Source organism: Geotrypetes seraphini, chromosome 19 (genome assembly GCF_902459505.1).
Source record: "Geotrypetes seraphini chromosome 19, aGeoSer1.1, whole genome shotgun sequence".
Taxonomy (NCBI): domain Eukaryota; kingdom Metazoa; phylum Chordata; class Amphibia; order Gymnophiona; family Dermophiidae; genus Geotrypetes; species Geotrypetes seraphini.
This window is the reverse complement of record NC_047102.1, coordinates 12534277-12560955: the sequence shown is the minus strand read 5'-3', so window position 1 is coordinate 12560955 and position 26679 is coordinate 12534277. Positions and strand designations below refer to the sequence as shown.

Genomic DNA, 26679 nt, shown 5'->3' with positions numbered 1-26679 from the left:
CGAATAATAATACAGGTACTCGTCGACTTACGACCTATGCGACTTGGGATGGATCGACTTTACAACGCGTTTCCCCAGGCCATACTAACTACAGCGCACATGTGAAAGGATTTTTTTGCCCCTCCCCGCGTACTTTTTCCCTGGTGGTCCAGCGGTGTATCCTGCCTGAGCCCCTCCTGCCGATGTCAGCCGTCAGAAGCCAGCAGCGCACCCGGGCCGGCACGCGCAAGAGCGAGCTTTTAGAACTCCCGCCCCGCACACTGAAACGCAGTGTGCTGCGAGAACCACAAGTCCCGTGAGAGCTGGCGGCAGTGTTTCAGTGAGCGGCGCAGGGCGGGGGGGGGGGGTTCTTAAAGCTTGCTCCTGCGTGTGCCGGCCCGGGTGCGCTGCTGGCTTCTGAGTCAATTTGATGTTTGAACAATAAAGATCGTCATTTCACCAGACGGACTGAAGGACATTTTTTTTAGTGCACATCATTCTCTTTTGGACAATTCCACTCTGGTTGTTGCATATTTGTGTCTGTGGTGTTGTTTTTTCCCGTTTTTTTCTTCTCAGCTGAAATTTATGATATATTAGCTCAGGCTGTATGTATAATTTGATAAACTTTATATAGCATGTATAATTCTTTATAACATACTGTATTTAACTCCATACAAAATTCTATGTAACAATGTGTTGCCTGTAAACCGCCTCGAACTCTTAACGAGGATTATGCAGAATATAAATGATTGCGCACAACACAACACACTGGATGAAAATCTCCCTTATGCATATTCATTATGGATATCCCGAAAAGCCCTGAGGACTGATAATTCCTGGATTAGGGTAACGGGCTGCCAGCCAGAGAAATCAGGGGTTGAAATCCACGTCCCCTACCGACACTCCTTGTGACCTGGGCAAGTCATTTCATCTCCCATTGCCTCAGACTGGAAGCTCTCTTCTGTACCTGAGTTACTACCGATACCTCAGGTATTATTTGGAAAGGCAGGCTCAAAACCCAAATTGTCATCCTTGAGAGAATTCAAATGGAAATCTTTTATTTCAAAGGCAAGGAAAGAACATCAAAGTTGCACAAGTGAAAGCAAGATTTGACCTTGGGACCTGAGGCATGGCAGAGCGCTGGACACGACAGTGGCACTGGGTTAAAAACACCACAGAAGCAGGGGGTTGAATAGGAGTCATGTCAAAGGATTAACAGAGCCCATTTAGACCTCGAGTCACTGTGGGGATGTTCATGTTTGTGAGACATTTCATAGTTAGCAAAAACCATACTGGCTCCACACAGAGAAATCAAATATTGCACAATCAGCCAAGTCTTAGATCCCTTCAGAAAGGCCTTCAGTCTCACTCTTTGGGACGTATACAATAATGCAAACCAGCAATGGGGAAATGCAACAGATCCGAGGGCAGAATGAAGGGGAGACACAGCAACAGCCCTGGGTCCAACTGCAGGCTTAAAAAGTGACGTTCTCCAATAGCACATAATGGAGGAGGGAAGAGGCCATGAAAGCTGAACACAGTTAACTCATCACAGCTGCGACCTCAAGGAGGCTGGAGGGAGAGGAGAGGGAACAGCCTGAACCTGGGCTGCGACCGCAGGCATTTCAATTGGGAAGACTAGATATCGTCAGAAAGCCGAGTGCAGGGCCCAGGCTGTGATCACAGACCCTTACACAGGGAGGCCAGTTGCTGGTCCTGGGCTGTGATTGCAAGAACCGTACAGGGAGGCCGCAGCTTGAGAGCTCTCTTAGATATATTATAGCATTTTATAGACCAAAGGAGGGTGCTACAGGGTAAAATGGACACACCCCAATGTTTTCTCGGCTCCACGCCTGCTGATTCAGAATTAATAGGCAACTTACAAACACAGCACCACAATTCACAGTTCCCAGTCACTTCAGAGAAGAGCTGGGGCCAAAAACACACAGTAACATTAGATTACATAACAGATGCGTCTACGAATTCACACACAAATCTATATACAGCATGTGCTGCATTTCCACATACTCTTTGGGTGCGGTAAGCAGAGACTGATGCAGGGATCTCTCGATTCCCAAACTCACCGTGGATAAGTGCATATCATTTTGCCTGCCTTTAATGAAATATTCTTTCCAAAATGTGCATTAGCAGCAGCGGGAAGCCAGCTAGGAAAAGGCCAGGCAGCTATTCAGTCTATAGGAACCTCAGAAAAATTTTTACGCAGTTGGGTTGACGGGCATGTGTGTCCCACTGGGGCATATGGTTGTACCCAGGAGCATTGCTCAAATAATTTGCAGCAGTGAGTGAGCTAGTGTTTGAAAAGTCATGGACAGAATGCAAGAGGTGGATTTTGTTTTAAAGAAGCAGACTGAGGTGTCAAATGTTGGTCCTTGAGGGCCGCAATCCAGTCGGGCTTTCAGGATTTCCCCAATGAATATGCATGAGATCTATTTGCATGCACTGCTTTCATTGTATGCTAATACATCTCACGCATATTCATTGGGGAAATCCTGAAAACCCAACTGGATTGCGGCCCTTGAGGACCGACATTTGACACTCCTGGTCTAGGCAAAAAAAAACCCAAAACGAAACCCAGCCATCGTCCATCTTGAAAGAACATCAACAAGGAACACCACCACTGATCAAGGATGTTCATTCTCTCCCCTATATTCCCCCACCCCCATGCTGAACTGTGGACAATCCATGGGAGAGGCACAGCCATCCTGAATGCCGGATGCATATTATGTGGTACAAGCAAAACACTTCTGCAAAAAAACCAAAACAAAACCAACACTCAGACAAAAAGACCTCTCCTATAAATAGCAATTTAAAAAAACAAGACACAAATATAGACCAAAAGACTGAATGGGACTATATTTCAGACACACTTATTGTCCAGAGTTCGTTCTTGGAAATCCAAGATGCTCAGGGCAAGAAAACTTGCTTCCAATGCAGAAAAATAAATCACTCTTTGTTGGTGCATGCAGCGGTCCGCACTCTTTGTTGGAATGCTTTGGATGAGCTGAAGCCCTCTCAGCAAAGCCTGCTTCGGGGGTCAGGGGAAAGAAAAGCAGGGATTTTCTTGTCCACAACTGACAATGGTAGGAGCCCCTCTCTGATCAGATAGTCAACCTTCCTTGGTGTAACCTTAGGGACATTTCACAAACAGGAAGCTAAAAGACTCAGGCGAGATGAAAGTGGCCTACCCTTACAGGACACGGACAGACAAGACAGGGCCTCCGGTTCCCTCTTGTTAGCACTCCTCTCTCACTAGTCAGAGGTAGACGCACTGGCACCTAGTCTGAATCCCTCTAGCTAGCAGCCCCTGCATTCAGAGGGTAATTACTGGCTCGGGTGGTCACAGTATCTGATGTCCTCTGATATGATCTGCAGTTAGGCGGCTCCACTGCCAACATTTGCAGAAAGGATATTAAGCTCCAGTTGTAGAACGAGCATGTGTGTCTCCTACAGTGGCATGAAAACAGCAGGTGAACAAGGTGCAGGATAAGCATTCCCCCCCCCCTCCGGCCCCATCTAACTAGAGTGCTCGTATGGCAGCCCAGGGAACTGAAATGTAATGGACGCCTTCAAAAGCAGCAGCAGCTGAAAACTGGCATTTCATGGAGCATCTGAACTCCACCAAGTCCTGGGAACTACATGGGAGGGGGGGGGGGGGTCAAAGTGCTTTGTCGATTGCTGCGATGAGGTGTGCTTTGTGTCGCTCATTTTCCAGCAAATTTGCACGTTACTGAATCGGCCTCAAAGTCTTATTTCAGCAATAAACTCCCGACACACCTTGACAACCCCGCTTCCCCCCTCCTTCCCCAGTCCGAGCGCTCTGCAGAAAGTTGTGTCCCTGAGAACAGAGGCTGCCACAGGATGAGGGGTACCACAGCATGTAGCTCTCGTCCTTCCTGTTGAACTTTCCAGTGACCCAATTCAGTCATTTGATTCTAATAAGATGCTGCTCTCCCCGCCACGTCAATGCCGATCCTGCCTTTAGAGAGATGTAACCTCTCCCGTAAGTTCCGCAGCTTCACCAGGGAAAGCAGTTTTGTCCATCTAAGGTGGGCAGACAGAGGCCAGAAAGGGTCAACAAATATTAAAGTCACAGCTTCACTAAGGGAGCTCAGCCAAAGCTCATCTGTTCTAGCAGTCGCTGCCATCTTCCCATCTGCAAAACACGTCTAGGACCAGATTCCTAAACAATGCAAAGTTTCTTTAACCAGACCCCAGGCCAGAACCTTCTGCATCCTCCAAAGAGACTCGGAGGAGGAGATAAAGTCCATCATACTGGGAAGAATGTGGCTGGCTGGAGGTGGGGGTATTGCATGCTGACCTCCCAGGCACTCTGTACTTGCCTCAGATGTGGCAGAAACTCATACGGCGATACATATGCATTACCAAATAAAAGTCTATATTAAAACCTTATCAACTTTAAAAAATAAAACATTGAAAACTTAATTTAAAATCCAGTTTCTGTCACAGTTGGCAGCTCTGGTAACTGAAATTTGCCGGGCAAACAAGGCAGTCTGTGCTCATTCTCTGGGGTCTCGCGTCTTCTCCCACCTCTCTCATCCCGAGAACGCTCCAGGCTTGACGAAGGGGGAAGTCTCGGCCAAGAGACTACCGGAAGGCCCTCTCTCTAGCGCTACACAGCCGTCTCCTGGTCCTCCCGCTGGATCATCTGGTAGTGCTGTCTGTTTTCAAGGTAGGCCGCTAGCTCTGGGTCATTGGCTTTCTCGGCTCGGTGCTTTGGAGTATCTCCCTGTAACGTATAGCACAAGAACAAGCCATTAGGAAAACACGTCTACACAATTGGCATCAAGCAAGGAAAGTAAACTGAAAACACTAAAGTAAATGTTTATGTTTCTTAAAAACTTTATATACCGCATAATGCCGAAAAAAGGATCCAAGCAGTTTGCAATATATATTTGAAAACAATTAGGAAAAGAACTCCATTCAGAAATAGAAAAGGAAAGAAAAAAAGAAAAAGGTTTTTAAAAAAAAATTCATAAAATTCTATAACAATGAAAATATCAAAAATAAAAGTTAATTAATACAAACTGCAAATTTTCTAAAAAAAAAAATCAACAACTACATAAATACAGATTGCAGTCCAACTCATTTCTTTAATTTGAAAAAGCCAATTGAAAAACAATGTGCTTTTAGATGTCTTTTAAAATTTATATACCATCCTTCTTTTTTCAGTTCTATAGGCAAATTATTCCATAACCGTGGAACTAAATAGAAAAACTTGTAATAGTCATGGTATGATGATATTTTAATTATTGATTGCTTTTGTGTATTTTTCCATAGATTTTACAGCCTCTTTGAATCTAAATCGCCTTGAACCTTTTTGGTATAGTGTGCATTAGATTAGATTAACAATCTCTATGCTAGCTGCCCATCTCCTAGGCATTAGTAAAAAGGGAGAGGTGGTGGAGAGTAAATACCCTAGAGGAAAGGAGAGACAGGGGAGATATGATTCAGACGTTCAAATACATAATTTGAGGTTGAGGGGTGGTAGATTCAGGGGCAATGTTAGGAAGCGTGGGATGAACACAGAAGATTTAGAATCAGAAAATAATATTAAAGATTGAACTAGGCCAGTTACTGGGCAGACTTGTACGGTCTGTGTCTGTGTATGGCCGTTTGGTGGAGGATGGGTAGGGGAGGGCTTCAATGGCTGGGAGGGTGTAGATGGGCTGGAGTAAGTCTTAACAGAGATTTCGGCAGTTGGAACCCAAGCACAGTACCGGGTAAAGCTTTGGATTCTCGCCCAGAAATAGCTAAGAAGAAAAAAAAAATAAAAAAATTTTTTTAATTGAATCAGGTTGGGCAGACTGGATGGACCATTCGGGTCTTTATCTGCCGTCATCATCTACTACTATGAATGGTAAACAAGACTAAGAATGTTATAATGTCTCTGTATCGCTCCATAGTTCGACCTCATTTGGAGTATTGCGTTCAATTCTGGCCTCCTTATCTCAAGAAAGATACAGCGGCGCTAGAAAAGGTTCAAAGAAGAGCGCCCAAGATGGTAAAGGGGATGGAACTCCTCTCGCGTGAGGAAAGACTAAAAGTAAAAGAGCTCTTCAGCTTGGAAAAGAGACGGCTTAGGGGAGGTAGGACTGAAGTCTACAAAATCCTAAGTGGAGTCGAAGTGGATCGATTTTTCCCTCTGTCAAAAATGACAAAGACTAGGGGGGACACTCGATGAAACTGCAGGGAAATACTTTTAAAACCAATAGTTGTAAATATTTTTTTCACTCAGAGAATAGTTAAGCTCTGGACTGTGTAGCTGGTTTTAAGAAAGGTTTGAACAATTTCCTGGAGGAAAAGTCCATAGTTTGTTACTGACAACTGATAGAACTTTTTAGTCGACAACTGTACGGTGATATGTACTGATTCTCCCTCTTCTATTATTGATTATCAATGTACCTAAAAATTACGTTTTGTTAACTGGTTTGAGTCCCTCTGGGAATGACCCAGTATATAAAACCAAAGATTAGATTAGATTAGATTACCTTAAGAAATTAGAGCAGGGAAGAGGGTTTTGCATGTTTTAGGATCACATACTCTTTGGGATAGGGTGCTTTCGTCTTCAACACAGCTGCAGCCAGGCCTGGGGCAGATGTGAAGAGCTCAATCCCTGTCTGGAGCGTTTGGAATGTTAACCGACCGATTCCCTGAGGAGGATTGGGAAGGGGGCCTTGGGGGGGGGGGGAAGAGAGTTTGCTTAGTGTTTATTCACCTGCTTGAATGAAGCGAGAAACTCCTTGGGTTTACAGAGAGAAGGGCACTGTGTACAAGGGTCTAGTTGCAAAAGTAATCTACTTTAGTCCTATAATCCTGGCCTTAGCCATAGCAGTCCTGCAAAGGAGGCGGTGACTGTGGGGATTAAACCCCAGTTCTCTGTGCCTGCTCCGTATACGGCATTGGCGATTTTCCCACCCATATTTCCACAGTTTTCTTGGGATTAAAATTGAAGGGGGGGGGGTAAGGGTTGCTTCGGTCTCCACAGAGATAGGTCAGTGACCCCTAGCAGGCAAAAGGTTTGTGCAAGGAGGATGCTGGGACATGTCAGCGTGCTCTGCTCCTGCCACTCACTGCCCCCGTGGAGGCTCAGGTTTCAGCCATCTGGCCTTCATTTGCTAATGAACTCTCACACTCCATAAAAAGTCCAGCTTTTGGCAGTACGAAAACAGTAAACCTCCCCCCCTTTTGTCTGACAAACTGCAGCACGCTAGGACCTAAGGACAGACACAAACCGCTCTAACAAGCGGTGTGCCATGGGGCAGGTTGGGAAGCAGAGGGTTCATACTGAAATCAGGGACAAATGTCTGGCACCAGAACTGCAGAGGGACCAAAGCAGTGGGCGAATTTTCTATTCAAGGAACAAAACGGCTTATGCGAAGTCTTGGAACTCATACAAGCGGCAAGGCATCTGATAATCTTAAAGCAAGCAAAGAATTCTTTAGCTCCAAGGAAACGGAAGACACGGTTACGAGGTAGTACACGTCTGATCGAAGGTCACTCAGTAGCCTCTCCTCCTTGATCTGGGCTGAAGTTCTGGTTCTCTTTCCTCCAACCATCACTCTACACCAGGGGTGTCAAAAGTCCCTCCTCGAGGGCCGCAATCCAGTCGGGTTTTCAGGATTTCCCCAATGAATATGCATGAGATCTATTTGCATGCACTGCTTTCATTGTATGCTAATAGATCTCATGCATATTTATTAGGGAAATCCTGAAAACCCGACTGGATTGCGGCCCTCGAGGAGGGACTTTGACACCCCTGCTCTACACCCTTTCACTCTCCCCTTCATTTTTCCCCTCAAAAAGACTGAACCTTGAATCCTCTTCCAGCTTTCCCTTTCCATTCTCCTCACTGTTTCTCCTCCATTCTCTTTTGTCTTCCTTCACAGTCTTTCCTTCTAATCGTCTCACTTCCCCCTTTCCCTCCCTCTCCTTCCATTCTTTTCCTGTCTCTCCTTTTGCTAGCAGTCACTTGTCCACTCTCTGGGCCACATCAAAAGATGCAAGATACATACCAGAACGAAACCCCCAGGCATTAGACAGGTATTTGTAAAAAAAAAAAAAAAAAAAAATTCTGCCCAGCAAAACACGTTCAGGTCTCTTGTGTGGGCACGTACTTGATTCCTTCTGCTATTCACATATGAACACCCTCAAGTCTGGCTTGGCTCCCTCTGCAGAAAGGGCCAGTTTGGTAAAAGAGACAGGGAACAAAGATTTGTGCTCCCTTCACAATACAAAGAAAAACACCCACCCTTAACTATATCAGGAAATACACCACTCTCGCTTTTCAAAGTTGGGGGGGGGGGGAACCCCTTTCCGCTAATCACAGGAAACAAATGATGCCATCTTGACCTGGCTAGTGGTCCTAGGGCTAGAAGATTTTGAAGGGCCCCCTCTCATGCCATCAAGACCTGAAGTTCTTTTTTAGGGGGGGTTTGGCCTATTAGAGATCTGAGCACTAGCAGAAGTAAAACAAAACACCTAAAGAAGGATGTGACCCTGCTGGAGAGGGTGCAGAGGCGAGCTACGAAGCTAGTAGTAGGTATGGAAAATTTGAGCTACAAAGAACGCCTCAGGAAACTGGGCTTATTTACCCTTGAGAAGAGAAGACTGCGAGGGGATATGATAGAGACTTATAAAATAATAAAAGGATTCGACAAAATAGAGCGAGAAGCATCGTTATTCACGTTGTCAAATGTGAATCGGACAAGAGGTCATGGACTGAAGTTGAGAGGCGACAGGCTCGGGACAAATACCAGGAAGTTCTGTTTCACGCAGCGAGTGGTGGACCCTTGGAACGCTCTCCCGGAGGAGGTTGTGACGGAGACCACCATTCTGGGATTCAAGGGCAAGTTGGATGCACACCTTCTTGCAAATCACATCGATGGATACGGGTAAACAGGTTTTCATCGGGCAACACCTGGCTTGGCCTCCGCGTGTGCAGGTCACCGGACTGGATGGACCAAAAAGGTCTGATTCGGTGACGGCGTTTCTTATGTTCTCATGAACATGTCCTACATCTCCATGCTGCTCTCATCAGGGAGTCATCACACACAAACCCCCGAGAGTTAGCACAGAACGCATTGCTCCTCCTGAGCTCTGGCTGGGAGCTCTGCAGAAAGGACTCCCCAGCCCCTGAATCAAGAGGGACTGCTGCAAACATTTTGTGTTTTAGGGTGTCCAGATCAGTGGCGTCTCTCTACACAGAGGCGCCTTTTATGCAACAAAGACATCCTATCTAGTTAGGGTTACCAGATTTTCCAAATGGAAAATCCGAACCCGTGGCCTGTCCCCAGGCTCGTCCCCCCCCCCTCGACCTGCACAAGCAACGTCGGACGGCATTCGTGCATGCATGCGGGCGATGTCACGGTGCTGCATCCCCGCATGCCGTGCCGACGTCGCGCGTGGCCAGAAGCTTTTCGAAACCCGGACAAAGCGCGAGGTTTTGAAAAGCAATCCGGACATCTGATAACCCTAGATCTAGTGAAACTACCAGTAAACTTATCCGATAGTTATGATTTCACCAATTCTTTTACACGGGAGTAAAGTCTGATTAAGTTCAATTGCCTTTGTTCATTGATATTTCTGGGTTATAGACCGCAGAAGTCCAATTAGTGGAACTGCCATCGAAGCTCACTCCATCCTATCTAGAGCAGTGTTCTTCAACCACCGGTCCATGGACCAGTGCCGGTCCACAGAAATTTCCTGCCGGTCCACAGGGCCAGCACGTGCATCAGGCCCAAAACAGTGTTCTTCAACCGCCGGTCCACGGTGCGATCGATGCGGCGTTATCTTCGAGCCAGCTCCCTCTTCCTAACTGATGCAGTGCAGAAAGCCATGGGCAGCGGCTCCTACGGGCATTCTGCGCCTGAACCGGAAGCCTTCTCTCTGACGCTGCAACGTCAGAGGGAAGGCTTCCAGATGAGGCACGGGACGTGCAAGGTGCAATTAGTACTATTATGGGGGCGGGGTCTGGGGTGGAGATTGGGTAGAGATGGGCGGGGTCTGGCCCATGACTTAGCCCAGTGTTCTTCAACCGCCGGTCCACAGAATAATTCTTTTATTTCTGCTGGTCCATAGGTATAAAAAAGTTGAAAAACACTGATCTAGACCATCCCAAATTATTGGGGTTCCCATCAAAGCCCTCCTAAGCTGAATAGCCACATACAGGACACAAACCGTTCAAGTCTGCCCAGTACCGGCCTTGGTTCTTCCAATTATACCCTTCATTCCTGATTAGAGGCATCCACCACCCTCTTTGTGAAAAAGCAAGTCCTAATATTACCCCGCAACCTCAATTTATGTCCTCTAGTTTTAACATTTTCCTTTTTTCCAGAAAAGATTTTGTTCTATATTAATACCTTTTAAGTATTTAAACATCTGTATCATATCTTCCCTGTCCCTCCTGTCTTCTAGAGTATTTTGATTAAAACAATAAATCCAATTGTTTTACAAAAAAAAAATTGTTAAAGAGGAAAGTTTTTAGGTTTTATTTTGTGAAATAATAGATGTTATACCCCATGGTATGGAAACACACACCACAGACATACATATCACTGTACAAACACCACTGTACCCATGGAAAACTAACGTACAGACATGCACAGAGGGCAGATGCAACTGAGATAGCTGGAGGACCACCAGGCCAGTCGGGTTTTTGGGATAGTCCTAATGAATGTGCATGGGGTAGATTTGTATGCCTGTCACCTCCATTATATGCAAATCTCTCTCATGCCTATTCTTTAGAGATATCCCGAATACCCGACTGGCCTGGTGGTCCTCCAGGACAGGGTTGGGAACCACTGATCTATAGCTCCCAGCACTCTTCCCTCCGATATTAAATTACATCCTCCATGCGCTCCTGCTTTTCCTCTCACCTGCAGATCTGTTTTCATCAGCGATGCTCCAGCTTCCACGATGTAATGGCAGATGGTGCGTTGGCGCAGTGATGCCGCTTGGTGTAAACAGGTCTCCCCCCTGACAAGAAAAAGAAGAATCATTCCATGTTGGAACTCTACAGCCACTTAACCTTCAACCTAACAATTGGCACGGAAAACGCCCAAATCCCAGATTCTCTAACCGGCGCCGGACTGACAGCAGGGAGAGGCGGTGGGAACCTGACCTCTTCCGCTCATTTAGGGCCTTGGCACGGCTGAAGTAACGAAATGGAGCTCGCCCCCCCAAACGCTCCCATACGAGAGCAAGACCAAGCGCGGAATCCGGGATGCCCCTTGAATCCGGAAGAAGGTGCTTCTTTCACGGGGAGATGTGAGAGGGGACAGGGCGAGCCAACCTTCCCCATCGGGGAGGAAGGGGCCTGACCCTTCTAACAGGCCTTTAAAAGCAGCTGCCGCTTGGCATGTCAATCGTGCAACAGCATTGGTTACAGAATCACGCCTTTGGCAAAGGTAGATGCCGGAAACGTAGGCCAGGGTTTTCCAGGCCGATGTTTTTTGGCACCTATCTTTTGATGAGAATCGCACTTCTGAACGCACTTGGTGGCACCTAATGATGCTTTTGGCGTTAGCCATGCCTGCAGTGGCGTTAGGCGCATTTCCGGCACCTTGAAAATCAATTAAAAATGTCATTTAAACGGTGTTTTTCACCGGGTTTGGGCACCTACCGATGCCGTTTAGAGAATCTGAGGGAGAACCTCACCATAGTGTAGGAACCTCTATCCCCACTCTAGCATCACAGTATGACCTCTCCCCTCTGCCCCTCCCCCCAAGTTCTATCATGGTAAAATTTCATATGATAGCACAATATGGAAATTTCTAGCATGTGAGATCCTCCCCTCATACCAGGAAGACATTTTGATTTAATGGCGAATAGTTATTTGCATCATCCTGGCTAGTTTATGCTGCACTTGGATTTCCTTGCAAATCTCTTGGGAGGGTGTGTTTTGGGTGCTTTGTGTGTGAAATTTAGTTGTATTAAGTATGCTCAAATTTTATATATACTTCTTGTAACTTGTCGTGGGACCAATATGTGGACAGTTAGAATTCAAAGGTAAATAAATAAACAAATGAGGTCAAAGATCCCAACATCTCTATCATGAAAGACCCAAACACAGGGGATCCAATCGCTCTGCACTTCAGAATGTGGGGCCTGAACCTCAACATGGCAAAACCATCCAATATTAGGGCCTTAAGAGGCTTTCTGTCCTGCCTTAATATGTACTGTTCATGACTTGGCTTACCCCCTACAAATTTACAAGCTCCTCACCTGGCTCATCTAATTTAATTTAATCTAATCCAATCTACTCTTTCTGGGTCGCTCTGTACCTATCTAGGTTCACGGGGACTTACAAATTAAGAAGTTACATTATGTTTAGGAGTTACTGCAATGGAATACAAGTGCGCATTATACCATGAGGTAGGAATCATTAAATAGAGGGAGATATAGAGTTCTTTAGAGATTGAGGGGAGACATATCGTGTAGGTACCTTTGTGTGGGCATACATTACTCTCCCGAAATTCACGGGAGTTCCATTCCAGGGGCACCCGCGAATTTCAAAAAACCGCAAATGCGATTTAGGAGCGGATCGGAGGCGGGAGAGAAATGCAGGGGCGGCAGGGTGTGTGCAGAAGGCTGTGGCAGGTGGAATCAGCTGTGCAGAAGGCTGATTGGCTGATGTGGAAGGGGGGGAGAGGGGAGGAGAGGAAGAATTGGCTGTGCAGAAGGCTGATTGGCTGACGGGGGTGAGAGGAGGAGGAATTGGCTGTGCAGAAGGCTGATTGGCTGGCGGGGGGGAGGAGGAGGAATCGGCTGTGCAGAAGGCTGATTGGCTGACGTGGAAGGGGGAAGAGAAGGAGGAATCGGCTGTGCAGAAGGCTGATTCGCGGACTCGGTCATTCCCTGTATTTTCCGAACGGAAGAGGCAGTCAGAAAATACCGCGGATGACTGAGTTCGCAAGTTCGCGAACAGCATATTCGTGGGGGTCTACTGTACTTGTTAAGTGTTGATTGAGTATATGTTCTCAAAAAGGGAAGTTTGCAGTTTCTTTCAAAATCTGGGGTAGGTAGGTTCCATTTTGAGGATTGTTGGGAGACTGTTACAGGTCTTGGTGCCAAGGGAAGCGAGCAGAGAAGTTAAATATAAGCTTGTATTTTACACCCGTGGGAGACCTCGTAGGAACCAGTTTTACCTTCCGGTGCTCTCAGCACGAGCCACTAGTTAAACTGACCAGTATTTCAACAACAATTGGCAACCACGGTGACATTTCCAGCACTTGTCACGGACAGTCACAAAGGCAGACACCGGGAAACCCTTCCACCACAGACAGGTTCGAGGTGCCGCTGCCACTTACTTTTGCTTGTCTGTAGTATCAAGGATCTCTGGAGGAGCTGAGGAAAGTAGAGAAAACCACAGGGTTAATTAGCAGAAGGAAAGGGATTCTGGATTTTGCTCACCATATACACGAATATAAACCGACCTGAATATAAAGCGAGGTAACCTTTTTACCCCCAAAAAAGGAAAAAAGGCTGACTCGAATATAAACTGGGGGGGGGGGAAGTTTTAATATTCAAGTGCAGTGCCTGTTCCTCCTCCCTCACTGCTCTGCCAGACTCTGCATCCGGTTCCCTCACTCACGCCCTCCCCTGCCCGTCTTTGCACCCAGCCCCCCTCCCCTCCCTGCCAGGAGCATGCTCGTAATCCAAAGTGCTCGTTTATCAAAACAAAGTTCCCCATTGGGGATAATGGAAACTCAGATGATTCGTTCTAGAATCCGGGGTCTAAACCTGTCGGGTGCCGGGTGCTGCAGCGCCGTCTCCTCCGTCGGTCATCTGAAGAACCCCACAGTGCCTCTTCGTGGGGGGGGGGGGGATGCCAGCCGCCGGAGAACCCCACAGTGTCGCTTCGGGCGGGGATGCCAGCCGCCGGAGAACCCCACAGTGCCGCTTCGGGGGGGGGGATGTCAGCCGCCGGAGAACCCCACAGTGTCACTTCGGGCGGGGATGCCAGCCGCCGGAGAACCCCACAGTGCCGCTTCGGGGGGGGGATGTCAGCCGCCGGAGAACCCCACAGTGTCACTTCGGGGGGGGGGGGGGGATGCTAGCCCCCGGAGAACCTTGCAGTGCCTTCAGAGGGATGCCTCCTCCATCCGCCGGCCAGCCCTCCACGTTGTATGCCCCTCACATGCTAGAGAGCCCCCACCCGAGCCCACGCAGCCGAGCGCCGCCCCACCCGCACACCACGCATGACACGCACAACGCCGATGATTGACGCTGTGCGCGTCGCACACAACGCGCAGGCGTGACAGCACCCGGCCGCACAGGCCCAGACAGAGGTCCTCCAACCTGCGGAAGGCACCCGACGTAGAAGGCTGGCCGGAAGACGGAAGAGGAATCCCCCGAAGCGGCGCTTCCTGGACTGTAAGTGCTCGTTGATCGGGGCAGTGCTCGGTTTGCGAGTCAAAAGTTTGTCGAGTGTTTTGCTCGTCTTGCAAAACACTCGCAAACCGAGGTTCCACTGTACTTTTAAACTACATTCAAGCTTGTGTTAAGAACTTACAATCTCAAAACCAAATATCTAAGCAAAAACTTAACTGTCTCACTATGCCTCTATCCATGTCTCCACGGAAGAAAGTTGAATATATAGTATAAATGTTGACTGATAAAGACCCGAATGGTCCATCCAGTCTGCCCAACCGTACCCTCTCTCTAATTTACCGATTTTATTAAAAATTGTCCTTTTTCCTAGATACTTCTGGGACAGAAACCCAGAGCTCTGCCCGGTCCTGTGCTTAGGTTCCATTCACTGAAGTCTCCGTCAAAGCTCACTGCAGCCCATCTAAACCGTCCCAGCCATCGAAGCCCTCCCCAGCCCCCTCCTCAACCAAATGACCATAAACAGGACACAGGCCGTGCAAGTCTGCCCAGTCCTGGCCTTAGTTCTTCAATATATACCATTATTTTCTTAGAGATCCTCTGTGTTAATCTCACGCTTTTTTGAACTCTGTCACCGTTTTCCTCTCCACCACTTCTCTCGGGAGCACATTCCAGGCATCCTCTCCGTAAAGAAGAATTTCCTAATATTACTCTTGAGCCTACCACCCCTCAGCCTCAAATTATGCCCTCTGCCAAAGATGGATATAGGGCAGAAAGTGAAAGAGAGAAAAACAGCAATTGGATAAGAAGGTCATGGAAACACAGTTAAGAGCACAGACAGAAGGAAGTGCAACCAGAGACTGGGAAAGGATGAGTCGAAAAATAAAATCACCCGACAACAAAGGTAGGAAAAGTGATTTTATATTCAATTTAGTGATTGAAATGTGTCAGTTTTCAGAATTTACATCTGTTGTCTATATTTTGCCCTGTTCAGGAAAAAATGCATTTGTTTCTATTTCTCTGGCGTTGTACTGCATGCAAAGCCTTGCATCTTAGGGTTTCGTTTGTGCATATTAAGACTTTTAATTTGTGGTTTATCTGTGTTCTGCACATGTGATCAAAGGCCAGGTGTTCTGGAAGTAATGAACATCATGAAGCGTTGTTGGTGTCATGGCCCAAAGTAGGAAGATATTTGTCGGCGGTTTGTCCGGGTTTTGGAAGGCCCCAAGCGTCCAGAGGGCCTCTGCGCTTGTGCCGATGTTGATGTCATGACATCACATGTATGTACATAAGCGTGATGTCATCGCATCAACATTCACACTCGCGCGGAGGCCCCCCCCCCCCCCCCTAGACATGGCCCCGAGCTCGGGGAAGGAAACACAAGGTTCGTGTGGGGGCAGGGCTGAAGGCAGAACAGGGCGGGGCCAAGTGTCCTGTTTTTTTTAAAGAGGAAATCTGGTAACCCTACGTGAATAGAAAATCTAATAATCAGGATTTTAATTGCGTCCAACTATCTTCAAGTTCCAAAAAAAAAAAAAAATGCACCTATGCTCTAATAACTGAAGTAAAAATTTACCCAAATCACCACCTTATTTATTATTCAGCATGATCAATTATTGTAGACTTCAAAAAAAGAATTTTTTAACCTACAATTACACATCCCACTTGGTGCCTTTCTTATACTATTGGCATAGAGCAGTGTCTCTCAAACTGTGTGCCCCAAAGAGAATCCAGGTGTGCCAGGAGAGATTCCAGAATTTTACTTTATTTAAAAAAAAAAAAATCCCTGGAGACTGGGACATTAGATCATCTACTTTATTATTTGTCCTTATATGCCGGTGGACATAATATACTTGGACTTCCAGAAAGCGTTCGACAAAGTTCCACACGAAAGACTTCTCAGGAAACTACAAAGTCATGGCATAGAGGGGGATATACAAAGATGGATAGGCAAATGGCTGGAAAACCGAAAGCAGAGAGTGGGCATAAATGGGAAGTTCTCCGACTGGGAGAAAGTGACTAGTGGTGTACCCCAGGGCTCGGTACTTGGGCCGATCCTTTTTAATATTTATATCAATGACCTGGAGGAAGGAACATCCAGTGAGATCATCAAGTTTGCAGACGATACAAAACTATGCCGGGCAATCAGATCGCAGGAGGATAGAGAGAAACTCCAGAGCGACTTGTGTCGGTTAGAAACATGGGCGGAGAAATGGCAGATGAAGTTCAATGTGGAGAAATGCAAGGTAATGCATTTAGGCAATAAAAATAAGGAATACGAGTATACAATGTCAGGTGCAACTCTGGGGAAGAGTGAACAAGAAAAGGACCTGGGTGTACTGATAGATAGGACCCTGAAGCCGTCGGCACAATGCGCAGCAGCGGCAAAGAAGGCAAATAGAATGTTGGGCATGATAAAGAAAGGAATCTCGAGTAGATCAGAGAAAGTTATAATGCCGCTTTATAGGGCAATGGTCAGACCACACTTGGAATACTGTGTCCAACATTGGTCCCCCTACCTAAAGAAGGATATAAAGCTGCTGGAGAGGGTGCAGAGACGAGCAACAAAACTGGTGAAGGGTATGGAGAAACTGGAATACGAGGACAGACTTATAACACTAGGATTGTTCTCCCTTGAGAAAAGGAGACTGCGTGGGGATATGATCGAGACCTTCAAAATACTGAAAGGAATCGACAAAATAGAGCAGAGAAGATTATTTACATTGTCCAATTTGACACGGACTAGAGGACATGTAATGAAGCTGAGGGGGGACAGGTTCAGGACTAATGTCAGGAAGTTCTGCTTTACTCAGAGAGTGGTTGACACCTGGAATGCCCTCCCAGAGGAGATTATGACAGAATCGACCATCCTAGGCTTCAAGAGCAAACTAGATGCATATCTCCTTAAGAGAGGCATATAAGGATTTGATGGACTATAAATTACGCCAGGTGTACACCTGGCAGGGCCTCCGCGTGTGCGGATCGCCGGACTTGATGGACCGAAGGTCTGATCCGGAGAAGGCAGTTCTTATGTTCTTATGTTCAAGTGAACTTATTATTGGAAAATCATGTTGCACTTTCTTACGATACAGTGTTATTTGGCATGATGATAAGGAAAAAGAGTCAAATCTCATCATATAACAAGAAGCTTTTATTAGTTATGACAGGGGTTGCCATAAGAACATAAGAAGTTGCCTCCACTGGGTCAGACCAGAGGTCCATCCCGCCCAGTGGTCCGCTCCCGTGGCGGCCCATCAGGTCTGTGACCTGTGAAGTGGTTTCTGACCACTTCTATAACCTACCTCTAGTTTTATCTGTACCCTTCAATCCCCTTATCCTCCAGGAACCTATCCAAACCTTCCTTGAACCCCTGTAAAGTGCTCTGGCCTATCACACCCTCCGGAAGCACATTCCATGTGTCCACCACCCTCTGTGTAAAAAAGAACTTCCTAGCATTAGTTCTAAACCTGTCCCCTTTCAATTTCTCCGAGTGACCCCTAGTGCTTGTGGTTCCCCACAGTTTGAAGAATCTGTCCTTGTCCACTTTCTCTATGCCCTTTAGGATTTTGAAGGTTTCTATCATGTCCCCTCTAAGTCTCCTCTTTTCCAGGGAGGATAGCCCCAGCATTTTTAACCTGTCAGCGTATGAAAAATTTTCCATACCTCTTATCAGTTTAGTCGCTCTTCTCTGGACTCCCTCGAGTACTGCCATCCAACATATAACCAATAATTGGAAATATCACAGAAACCTTAGTTATACATTTTGGTGGAATTCATTATGCCATATATTTAAAATGGAACGAGCAATAGCAGTACAAAGAGGGACATATACTAACTTTATAAAAATATGGGGGCCATTGGCAACATATTGTGGTGAATAGTCATCGATTCTTCTCTTTTCCTTTTCTTGTTAGCACACTAAAGGGGGGGAGGGAATTGGGAATAATTTATACATAATATGTTAAAATATGCTATATAATATGTGTGTTTATTCTTACTGAAAATGTGATAAAGGATGGGTGGTTGGTGGGGTTATTATATCGCTAGAATATTATGTGGTAGAGATTAATGTTCTATTGTGAAATAACTGGTATAGAATATTCTTTTGTGCACTTGCTGTTCAATTTGAAAATGAATAAAGAACGTTAAAAAAAAAAAAAATCCCTCCATTAAGTATACACTAGAATAGATGACATATATGTTGTGCACGCAAGAGTCTGTCAACGTTACGAGCCTCTGTGTGCGTAAGGATACAACGGCCCAGATAAGCCTCATTCTTTGACGCGACTGGTCCTTGAAAACTAACGGCAAGTCATTTTATTTTGCATGCAGTCGTTATCCTAACTTGAGCATCAAAGCAATCAAGGCTTTGCTACCGGTTGGATCTTCTTATCTTTGCGAACTTGGATGTCCAGCTCTGGCCGAAATTAAATCGGAAAAAAAAAAGAAGAGAACGATGGCAGACGGTAGTTGATGAAATGCGTGTTTGGCTTGTCGGCTACTGAGCTGCGTTTTGAGTTAATTTGCACTCAAGAACAAACACGTCCGTCGCCTATCTAGTTTCACCATTGTTACAATTGCCCATACGTAGTACAAAGAACTTGAAATAAATAAACTCTCAAATTTTAATTTTTTTGCTGGTTTTGCAAGTTCATCGTTTCAATTATAACGTGCAGCGAAAAACATTTAGTGTGCCAGGGCTAAAAAAAAGTTTGAGAGACCCTGGCAGAGAGCTATGAAAGGTGTGGAGAAGCCTAATAGTTACAGCAGTGGGCTGAAAACGTGGGGAACTAGGTTTGGTCCCCAATGCAACTTCTTGTGGCCATTGCCCCAGGAATAAAAACTTAGATTGGAAGCCCCGGGCAAACAGTGGATTATAATATATGTAAAGTGGTTTATCAGATCCATTACCCTTTCCCTTAGGTGTACATAAAAGATCTGAAGTCTTTCTCCTGTAGAGTTCATATCCTCTAATAGGCAAATTTACCGATTCATTTATGTTGCTTGTTTGTAGTGATTTTCTTATAGGTTAACAGACATTTCTAAAATTTGCATCCATGGGGGGGAGAGGTTTCTCCAAACAGTGTAGTTTTGAACATATCCTGACAGAATAAAACTCACCTGTAAGCTAGGCTGCCATCTTAGTTTCTCAGATTTACTGCTAATGCAGATGGAACCCCAAAGACACCACCTAATATACCACACGAAACCTCGCTAAAACTCGCACGCCACCGCAAATATAACCTGAATTACTACCACATTCTCCGACAACAAAGATGCACCCACCAGCAATGAAAAGCTACTTCACTTCCTAGTATATCTACACCGAAAATGCTGCAATTTAAACCACCCTATGTCCACTAAGTCTGTATTTGTAAGTCTAAATGTTATATCTATACTGTGATTGCTGTAATCTAAACCCGTGTCCATGCTGTAAAGTCTGTGTCTCACTAAAATCTGTCCTACCCATACTATGAATGCACTCCTGTAACCCGTTCTGGGCTCCTTTGGGAGGACGGGCTAAAGGAATGACCAAATAAATTATGTGTGGGGGGGGGGGGCGGGGGGGCTCTCCTAATTTCTGAACGGTCAGACAAGACACCTCAGCATTTACATGCTTGTGTGGGGTAGATCCTCATCCTTGGACGGTCACGCAGACGCTCTCGGCCACCCTAACTTCTCTCACCATTCTCAATGATGTATTTCACAATCTCCTTGCTCCCCGAGCTTACGGCGTGGTGCAGCGTCGTCCATCCGGAGGAGTCTTTCAGCATCAGATTTCCCCCAGCACAGTGCGCTTCTTGGAACTGTAGAAAGAGAAAGGAAAAAAGGAAGAGCGTTCGCCGGACCTAGACCCACCACCTATTAGCAAAATACTCATTTCGGGTCAGGTCTGCCACTTTATCTTAACAACAAACTCATAGCTCAGAACCATGACGGAGCATTGCGGTCTTCGCAACTTCTCTTTGCCACCTTTACAGTGCATCCGATTGACTACCGTGTTCTCGTGTTGGCCCCTTCCTGTGGAACAGTTTGCCCTCTATTATTTCTGAACTAACGGGGGTTTTCTGTTTTTCTTAAAGTCTTGAAGACTTGGTTGTATTCTTTCTCCTTTGATGTTTGACTGAATTATAGATTTTATATTTTGATTATACATTTGATTATACATTTTGATTTTTGATTATATTTTGATTTTTGATTATACATTTTCCCCCCACAAATTTGTGGTTCGCAGACTCACTAATTTGCAGTATTCTCCTACCACCTCTTCCTGTACTAAAGTCGGGCTACACCAATCGGAAGCTGCGTGTCAAAGCAGCTCCTGATTGGTGTAGCCTTACTTTAGTAACAGGAAGAGGCGGTTGGAGCATACCGCGAGTGATTTTCTTTACTTGCTGGCGCTCCAGCTGCCCTCTCCTGCCTTTTTGACAGGCGAAAAAATGTATTTGCGGTTTTTCATAATTCGCGGGGGGTTCCTGGAACGGAACCCCCGCGAATACTGGGAGAGTACTGCATATACTTTTTTTTTTTTTTTTTTTGTAAATCACATTTAAACTTTGTACAAAGCAGTTTATAAAGCCAATAAATCAAATTAAATCCCTGGCAGTACAGTCAGTGTTAGACATGCAAGGGGGTCCCGGGTAGAAACTAAAGAAGAGACCAGATGCACTGAAGTTCTGCCTCCATGCCGTCACTCACTTTGTCCAAGAAGACCCCAGGCAACTGCCCCAGGCCAGCTCTTCTCTTTGTACTTTACCCCCTAACACCTCCTCCAGGTCTGAAGTCTAGCTTTTGCGCTGAAAGATCAGCTGAAAGATCGCTTGCGTCAGAGATAAGCAGCCACAAGCTATTTCAACGCTCTGGCTGCTGGTAGGACGCACTTTTAGAGAAATTGCCTGCCCCAAAGGTAAGGAGCAGGGAGGGACATGCTTGGACAGCAGCGATCAAGCGGCGGCAGCCATCAGTATGGAGGGAGGAAGCACGATTGGCGACTGCGCGCGTTCCCTCCCTTCACTGCGGAGAAAAGGCCATTCACCGCTCCACGGGGCTGTCAATGGCCTTCTCCCCATACCCGGGGCAACAAATTCTTTTTTCTCCTCCGTTTTGGCGGGTTACCCGTGGCTAGCCGCGAGTAACAGCCACCGTGTCATTCTCTAATTGAAACCGTTATATATGTTGGATATATGTTGAACTGACAATACATTGATCTGAAAATTGGCTATATTGATAGTTACTTTCTATAGCATGGCACAAGAGTCAGTGATAATTCCTGACAGTTAAGGGCAAAGGTTGGGGGGTGGGGGTGGTAAAAGCTTTAGTACCTTCTTGAAATTGTTACTTTTTGCAGCCTCTAACAACACTTCATCTACAAAGGAAAAGGGGGGAAAAAAAAAATCAAGTCAGTAAGATTCTAGGTAATGCAAGAGCTGCATCCATTTAAGGGTGGTGGGGGTCGATATGGTCCCTCTGATCTAAGAGAAAAAAGCTCCCTCTCCTGAGATTAAGAATGGGATGACGCTTCCCAGTTTCTACCCTCTAGGCCAGGGGTAGGGAACTCCGGTCCTCGAGAGCCGTATTCCTGTCGGGTTTTCAGGATTCCCCCAATGAATATGCATGAGATCTATTTGCATGCACTGCTTTCAATGCATATTCATTGGGGGAAACCTGAAACCCGACTGGAATACGGTTCTCGAGGACCGGAGTTCCCTACCCCTGCTCTAGGCACTGGAAGCAAGACTCCTGAGAAATAGGACTAGCAACACTGGGTCAGATGAATGGTCCATGTAGCCCAGTGTCCTGTTTCTTTGGGGTTCTTTGATATTGAAGTTTTGCCTTCTGTTGGGCCTTTTACGCACCTATAGTGTTGAACTTATTGCATTATCTTTTCCCTCTTCCTTCTCTTTTAAAGTACAGTGGTACCTCGGTTTACGAGTGCACCGGTTTGCGAGTGTTTTGCGTGAACTCGCAGGCCTTGAGCATGCGCAGATGCTCAAGGCCCAGCAGAAGAGGAGGCCGATCTTCGGGCACCGGCACCAAGCACAGGACATGCCGGTGCCCAGATGAGGGTAAGAAGCGGAGGGGGGGGGTGCCCAATCGCGCTGGGGGGGGTGCTGGATCGTGGCGGGGGGTGCCGAATCGCGGGAGGGGAGGATCCGGATCGCAGGGGAGGCCTTCGGGGGGAGCAATGCCGGTTTTCGTGGGGGGGGGGGAACGCATCAAAGCGAGTTTCCATTATTTCCTATGGGGAAACTCACTTTGATAAACGAGCATTTTGGATTACGAGCATGCTCCTGGAACGGATTATGATCGTAATCCAAGGTACCACTGTAATTATTTCTTTCATAGGTACTATAGTTTGAATTTCCTTCTCTGTCCCAACAGGCTCACAATCTAAGTACCTGATTAGATATTTGGCCATTACTTAAGTTAATTTAATTGTTTTGTAAACTGCCTCGAATTCTTTTGGGAGATTTAGCGGTATATAAGACACCACATTATATTAAATTTCCACAGTGGCCAACCCAGGTCCCAAACACCTGGCAGAAACCCAAAGAGTAGCAACATTTCAGAGCTGAGATTGTGATGTCATAATGTCTCATTCCTTCAATGCCTAAGAGCCAACCTCAGTAGTGATGTCACAATGGCTTCATTGTCCTATACTTGGCTGTAGCCATGGGGGGGGGGGAGAGTCAGGCCCTGTCCAATCAGTGGCAGCACCATGAGTGAATAAGAGAAGAATTGGAGTCAGTGTCAAACATTCACATAGCCCAGTGCCCACCCATGTTAACCTCAGGCCACCCCCCCCAAAAAAAAAAAAAAATCAGACCTGGATACGCCATTGACTGGAAGCTTTAAAAATCCATATTTATTTCCTTAAAAAAAGAAGGGAGGAGAGTAAAAACTAAAAGGATAAATCAAAGCCTGTGCAAGATCTGAGTCTCCCTGTCTTTAAGGTTTAGAAATCTTGTGTTTTCATTGTACATTGATGGTTGCAAACCCACCAAAAATGGAAAACCAAGTCAACTTCATGGCTTGAATGTATAGGTCCATAACAAACTGTTTTACTGGCATCATGAAAGCTGTTGAACATGACAGGAACCAAGAAAACAGAAATGGAAGAAGGCTGACTGCAAAGGGGCTAAAAATCATTTAGGAGGGAAATCTTTCCAGCTGTAGAACAAGCCAACTGCGCACATGTTGGGACAGACAAATCCAATGAATGATTTACCAGACAAAGAATGAACAATGCGGCTCGAGGCACCACAAAGAACTGAGTCGGGAGGCAAAGTAACTGACTCACTCAACCCACATTCCAGTAAGTAAAAGAACAGAGACAAAACTCAACTGGAAAGCGGGCTTGGAGCGAAAGGGTCTTGGGACCTGATACGTCTGTAAAATCCCTGGAGAGACGCTCCTGTCCTTGTGCACATCAGCCTCTCTCCCCAGTTCTTTGTCTAAAACTATAATTCTTAACCTGCTGGTCCTTCTGTTACAGAAGGCCAGGTTCAGCTCTGTCGTCCCACCATCAATGAAAGGATATGTTGAAGAGTCTGTTATAAGCTAAGGACTTACCTTTCTCAGGCATGGAGGCCCCCTTGGTAGACCTAAGAAAGAAGAAGACTGTAACAAAATCTGCTGATATTTGGCTACATATTCATGTTCCTTACTAATCCCAGAACAGCCGGCGTGCCTCCATCACTCCCTACAACTCCCCTTCACTGTTAGCCCTCCCACACCACTCCCTACAGCTCCCCCCCACAACCACCACTCTCTGTAGCTCCCCACTCAACAGCCAGAGATCCTCTGCTATTCACTGACCCTCCCTTACACTCCATGCTCTTTCACCATTCCCTGCCCTCCCACCATTCACCAGATCCTAGTCAGTGCTCCAATATCCCTCCCCCAGTAAACAATGACATATTTCAGATGCCGCATCGTTATCAGGCAGTTATGGATTGGGCACCCAGATCTCTTTAAACTAAAATATTTATAGCTGCTCTTACATATTCCCTTATTCATCTCACTCTAAGGGTCTGTAGTACCTGCTGAGTGGAGCCTTTTCGCTTCGAAGAGCTTCACTGTGTGCCAGTGTCTCAGTGACTACGCTATCGCTGGAGATCCGTTTCCTCTGGGGTACTCTCTGCAGATCTAAGATCCTGTGAGGGGCAGTGACAGAGCAGGAAGAAGGTCAGAGAGGCACATGAACCCAGACCCAGAAAAACATCACCACAGGAAACCATTCTGGGGACGAAGAGGTGACATCTAGTGCTGGGGTGAACCAGCTCCTACCACAGGTCATAGATGCAGCATACTGAAGTCAGAGGTCCTGTGATGTTAAGTTCCTCTATGACTCCCCCTCTCCCCCCCAACTCCTAAGTACAACAATAGCAGACTTTCTGCAAACTCCCGGGAACAGCATCTCAAGGAGGAAGGCTTAAGCCCACCCCCCTTGGAATCTCATTCCATAAATGACATGCACAGCAATTCCCTTAATGAATCTGGAGGTGAGGGGATAGAGAACAGAAAGGGCCAGTGGCACAGTAAAGGGGCATGGACCGCCCTGGGCACCGTGTTGGTGGACCGTCACACTAGAAGACAATTTATCTTCTCTGTTACTGCTCCACAAATTTGGAATTCTCTGCCAATATATTTAAGGAAAGAAAATGATATTGAGAAATTTAAAATCAACTTAAAAACATTTCTTTTTAAAGATGCATTTGATTAACAAATTCTTCCCTTGAATTTAATAATGCTGCTTTCAACAATTCTTTGAACTCCCATCCTTATGTTTTTCCCCACCTACTTTACTATTATAAATTGTATTTCATTTCCCCTTTTTCCCTTCGTTCATGTTTGTTTTTATTTAATGGTTATATATTAATTAATGTTTTATTGTTAATTTTAAAAATGTAATTTTTGTCTTATAGTTGTAATTTAAATATTTTTTTTATGTATGTACATCGCTTTGAAGCAAGATTAAGCGATTAATCAAAAATTTTAATAAACTTGAAACTTGATATGCTCCCGCCATCCCTCCCCCCCACCCCTTCGCTAGTGCGAGCAACTTCTCCAGCCTGTTGCTCACACCAGCCTGGTTCCCCTCTGAATCACTTCCAGGTCAAGGGCCAGGAAGTGATGTCAGAGGAAAATCCAACACTGGCGCAAGGAGCATGGTGGAGAAGCCATTCACGCTGGCAAAGATTAGAGGTACCGGAGGGGCGGGGAGAAAGTGAGTGTGGGGATGCGGAAGGAGCCGCATACCCTTACTACGCCACTGGAAAGGGCAGATGGGATTAGTGTGATAAGCAGAGGCACAGTGGTTGCTGATGTGAGTACTCCATCCGTCCATCCTTCCCTGCTCTCCTACCCCATTGCAAAAAAAAAAAAAAAAAATCCATTCTGGATCCAGTTATCTGTTTTCTGTGAGCGACGCTGTGAAACCCGCAACTACCAGCAAAGCAAGGGACACAGTCAGAAAGCAGCAGCAGTACCTCTTAATAGGAAAATGGAAGCCAGTGTGTGAAGAGAAAAGAGGCTTTCGATAGCAATGCAGGAGAGCCTCACTGTCCGAGTGAGAGCCGGTTGGACTGGGACCCCAAGGCAAGTGGAGGAGGAGCAGAATAGGACAGGAGACGGATAGAAAAAAAAAAAAAAGCAGATGTTAAGAGCTTAAGGTGAAGAGAGGCATGCTCTTACAAGATTAGAAATTACAGTTACGGTAAGGGGAAGAGGGAAGCTGTAGCTTGTTCCAGTTTATCTGCATAGCTAAGCACGGTAGGCACGGCAATCGACTGATATAGTCTAGGCAAGGGAGTAGCCACTTTCAGCTCAGGCCCACTCGGCGGCAGTGCGCCAGTCAGCGGCATCACTCCTGCCTACGCTGGCACGTTGTGCGTCCCCAGTTCACGCTGGTGTCAGCGGCTGGGAGAGCTGCTGCTGGCTGCCCCAGTTGTCTAAGGGGAGTTATGGTGGGTTGTTTATGTCTTCAGCCGACAGGGCTTAGGGATACCTATCAGCTACGATATTTCATTTTTAAATCAGGCTGGGAAAGGTGGGAGATGGAGAGGAAATGCATTATGCCCACCCATTCTACCTGGTGGTCCACTCATAATCTGCCACCTAGCTATATCACTGACTCTACGGTATGTGGCTCACTGTTGTCGGGGAGGACAGGGAGCAATGCTCGGCGGGCATGACTTGTTCAAACCCACAGGAAGGATTCAGGAGCAACAATGGCTAACAGAGTATCTTCCTCCATCTACCTGAATAGCCAAACTGGGTCAGACTAATGGTCCATCTAGCCCAGTATCTGTTTGCACAGTGGCCAAT

At 46.3% G+C, this 26679-nt stretch overlaps 1 protein-coding gene across 8 annotated transcripts in view; it reads right to left on the bottom strand.

Annotated features, from left to right (window-relative positions):
* Positions 1–2790: 2790 nt before the first annotated feature.
* The window catches only part of DGKZ (diacylglycerol kinase zeta), a 182915-nt gene continuing 159026 nt past the window's right edge, over positions 2791–26679 (bottom strand). For 7 of the 8 annotated variants that reach the window (XM_033928412.1, XM_033928413.1, XM_033928414.1 and 4 more), the window contains 7 exons: positions 24393–24506; positions 23923–23954; positions 21672–21715; positions 20036–20156; positions 13329–13365; positions 10896–10995; positions 2791–4747 (listed from right to left, as the gene is read on the bottom strand). In XM_033928412.1, the coding sequence (XP_033784303.1) occupies positions 4631–4747; positions 10896–10995; positions 13329–13365; positions 20036–20156; positions 21672–21715; positions 23923–23954; positions 24393–24506 (565 nt within the window). In that variant the 3' untranslated portion in view covers positions 2791–4630. Of the gene's footprint in view, positions 4748–10895; positions 10996–13328; positions 13366–20035; positions 20157–21671; positions 21716–23922; positions 23955–24392; positions 24507–26679 lie in introns of those variants that run through there. The other variant, XM_033928411.1, reaches the window with a different exon arrangement.